Source organism: Acanthisitta chloris, unplaced genomic scaffold (genome assembly GCF_000695815.1).
Source record: "Acanthisitta chloris isolate BGI_N310 unplaced genomic scaffold, ASM69581v1 scaffold7075, whole genome shotgun sequence".
Lineage (NCBI taxonomy): Eukaryota > Metazoa > Chordata > Aves > Passeriformes > Acanthisittidae > Acanthisitta > Acanthisitta chloris.
The window spans coordinates 24,043-27,431 of record NW_008672045.1 but is presented as its reverse complement, the minus strand read 5'-3'; the positions used below and the strand labels follow the sequence as shown (position 1 = coordinate 27,431).

Genomic DNA, 3,389 nt, shown 5'->3' with positions numbered 1-3,389 from the left:
GAGCTGTGCCACCAGCACTGCCAAGTCCCTTTGTGACCAACAGCTCTGTCCCCACTCCTCCCCCAGCCTGGAGCTGCATGGGCTGTTGTGTCCCAAGGGCAGGACCAGCACTGAGCCTTAGTGACCCTCATGCAATTGTCCTTAGCCCATTGATCCCTGGGATGGTCCTGTTCCCCCTCAGGTGCCAAGGCTCAGCACAGTGCAGCTCACCTCGTTGGGCTCTGGTTTCCTTTCTTCTTCCAGGACATGCAGGGCCTTGGCCTGCAGCTCCACCTGCATCTTGGCCAGCGATGCCTCTGTGTCCCGGGAATGTCGCAGCTGCCGCCGGACCTCCTCCCCCTCCTCGCCCAGCCGCATTTGCTGCTCCAGCAGCTTCCTGGAAGCAGGACAGTGAGACCCTCAGGTAAATGTGCCACTGCCACGTGCCACCAAGGCTTGGCTGCCACCTAAAAACACCACCCTGCTCTGCACTTGCCCTGACACGGAGGGGAGAAGGAATCAGCACTTCCCAGCTGTCCCCATGTCCCAGGGTGGATGATGTACTGGGATCATCACTCCCAGCTGCACAGGGAAGGGGCTGATGGCATCACTGCCAATGCTGGAAGGGATTCAGGCTCCAGCACCACTTTGATCCTCTCCTTCCTACTCCCACTCCTGCCCAGGGGCCACCCAATCCTCTCTTCTCCTCCAAACCCTGGCACAGAATCCCTGGTCCTGCTCAGCCCCCCCAGCCCGGCTTCCTGTTGGCATCACTGGGCTGGCAGGAGGGGCCATACACCTGAGGCAGCTGAAGTCTCAAAAGCCTTTTAAATCTCAGCAGAGGGAATCCCTGGAGCTCTGCCAGTGACAGGGTTAGGCCAGAGGGGAGACAGGAGGTCAAACAGTGGTGCAGAGACCCCCTGAATCTACTCAGGCACCCCCTGAGCCCACCCAGGGACCCCCTGAGCCCTGCCCACAGGCAGCTCTGGTACCTTTTCAGCTGCTCCTCGTGAAGCTGTTGCTGCACACGAGCCTCGTTCTCCCGAGCTTCCTTCAGCTCCTCCTCCAGCAGCTTCTTGTCGGACACACGAGCCTCTGCCAGCAGCAGCTGGTGCTGGGAGTCCTTCAGCCTCTGCTGGAGCTTGGAAATCTTGGAATCAAATTGGACATGGATTAAACTCTCTGAATGTATATGCCAATGTGGGAATCAGATCCCTTTGATCCCTCAGTGTCTGAAGCATGGCAAGGAAAGACTGGTTAGGGTTTTGACTCCAAGTCCATTAAAAGCAAAACCTTTGGAATGGCTAAGCAGATTTTGGATCAGACACTGTCATGAATTTCCAACAATCCTTTTTGCACCCACTTTGATCCTGCACACCTCAAACCCAAATCCAACAATAGCTGCAGAATCATGGCAGAATCAACCTCATAGAAAACACAAGGTTGGGGAATTTTCCAGCCAGCAAACAGCAGGAAAACTGCTTGGCAAGGCCAGGATTGGGGTTCCCTGTGCCTGTCAGTACTTCACAGATATTGAGCCATCAGACTTGGCTTCTGTTGCCTTGATTATGCTCCCATTAATAAGAATTTTTTTCCTACAATATTTAGCTGAGTGATCACAAAATGCACTTCAGGGAACCAGTTCAGGAGCTGCTTCTGGTTTCTGCCCTAGAACTGCACAGCTCTGCTCAGCACAGCCCTCTCTTCCCAGCTCCCACTCACCTTCCTTTGTGCTTCACCTGACCTAGACTTCTCCTGGGCCAGTCTCTCCTGGAGGCTGCTCTGGAGCTTGTCAGCCTGGGAGCACTTAGAGAGCTCCTGTTCCAGCTCCCTGACCTTCTGCTGGCTCCTCTCCCACTGTGCTGAGAGGGAGGAGCAGGTCTCTGTGGTGTCTGAGAGCTTGGCCCGGGCCTGCTTCAGCTCAGCTTTCACCTGGGTTGCAAAAGACAAAATCAAGTTTAAAACTTCAGCATAAATCAGATGGAATGGCTGGATTGGGAAATGGGAATGGAATTACTACAGTGATTACAAGAGAAGCCAGGGAGGAAGTCCAGCATTTTATTTGAAGGCAGTGAAATTTGGCATAGAATCCCAGACAGGTTTGGGTTGGAAGGATCTTAGAGCTCATCCAGTCCCACCTCCTGCCATGGGCAGGGACACCTTCCACTAGCCTGGATTGCTCCAAGCCCCATCCAACCTGGCCTGGAACACTCCCAGGGATGGAGCAGACACAGCTGCTCTGGGCAACCCGTGCCAGTGCCTCAGCACCTCACAGGGAAGAATTCATTCCCAATATCCCATCTAGCCTTGCCCTTCAGCAGTGTGAGCCATTTCCCCTTGTCCTGTCCCTCCAGGCCCTTGTCCCAGGTCCCTCTCCAGCTCTCTTGGAGCCCCTTTAAGCACTGGAAGGGGCTCTGAGGTCTCCCCAGAGCCTTCTCTTCCCCAAGTTGCACACCCCCAGCTCTCCCAGTCTGGCTCCATGGCAGAGGGGCTCCAACCCTCTGCCAGAATTCCCAGGGAGCTGAGGCAGAGCTTGCTGGAGATCCTGGCTCTGTTCCTACCTTGGTGCATTCCTGTTGGAGCAGGAGGTTTTGCCTCTGGAGATCAGCATTCTTCTCCCTCTCGTACCTGAGCTCCCTCTCGGCAGAGCTGCAAAGGTTCTGCACCCGCCGCAGGTCCTGGCGCAGCTGCTGCAGCTTCTCCTCCTGCTGCTGGAACCTCTCCTCAGACACACTCTGCAGGGACAGCACAACACAGCTGACATGGACAGTGACCTCCAGGAAAGGGAAAGACTGGGATTTAAGGAAGGCAGCAGTATGCCAGGAGGACTTCAGGGCACTGAAGCAGGAGGATGGGTAAAGCCTGGCATTCCTCTGCCCCCACACTGTGTCCTGCTCCCTCTCCTAGCCCTGAAGAGCTGTAAAAGTCATGTGGATGTGGCACCTGGGGACATGGTTTGTGGTGAACACAGCAGTGCAAGGTTAATGGTTGGACTTGATGATCTTAGAGGGCTTTGCCAAGCTCAGTGATTCCACGATTGTGTCCATCCCCTCAGAAAAGCAAATGCTGCTCCTGAGGCTGAGGGAGAAGATAACCCAGATGAGGGGACAAATCCCTGGTAAAATGACCCTTTCCAAGCAAAGAAAGTCACCAGGTTGCTCTGAACTCTTGTATCAGTCTCAGTGATGCAACCAAGCAGGAGCAGCACATCCAACTGCAGCTCCCAGAGGGAACAGGGACAGGATGAGTCCTGGCAGTGGGACAGGAACGCAATGTGACAGCAGCCTGGGCACCATGAGGTGGTCACTGATGGTCTGTGATGGCTTTTTGAGCTCCTTGGTTCACCCACCTTCTGGCAAGTGCCTAGCACACAGACCCAGAGCTGTTTGGTGTCCCAGAGCCCTTCGTCC

General features: G+C 55.1%; 1 protein-coding gene across 1 annotated transcript in view; it reads right to left on the bottom strand.

Annotated features, from left to right (window-relative positions):
• Nucleotides 1-210: 210 nt before the first annotated feature.
• CCDC30 (coiled-coil domain containing 30) overlaps nt 211-3,389 on the bottom strand; it is a gene marked incomplete at both ends in the record, with an annotated part of 26,597 nt that continues 23,418 nt past the window's right edge. Inside the window, 4 exons of the mRNA XM_009074358.1 lie at nt 211-376; nt 972-1,129; nt 1,702-1,911; nt 2,541-2,714. Of these exons, the coding sequence (XP_009072606.1) occupies nt 211-376; nt 972-1,129; nt 1,702-1,911; nt 2,541-2,714 (708 nt within the window). The remainder of the gene's footprint in view (nt 377-971; nt 1,130-1,701; nt 1,912-2,540; nt 2,715-3,389) is intronic.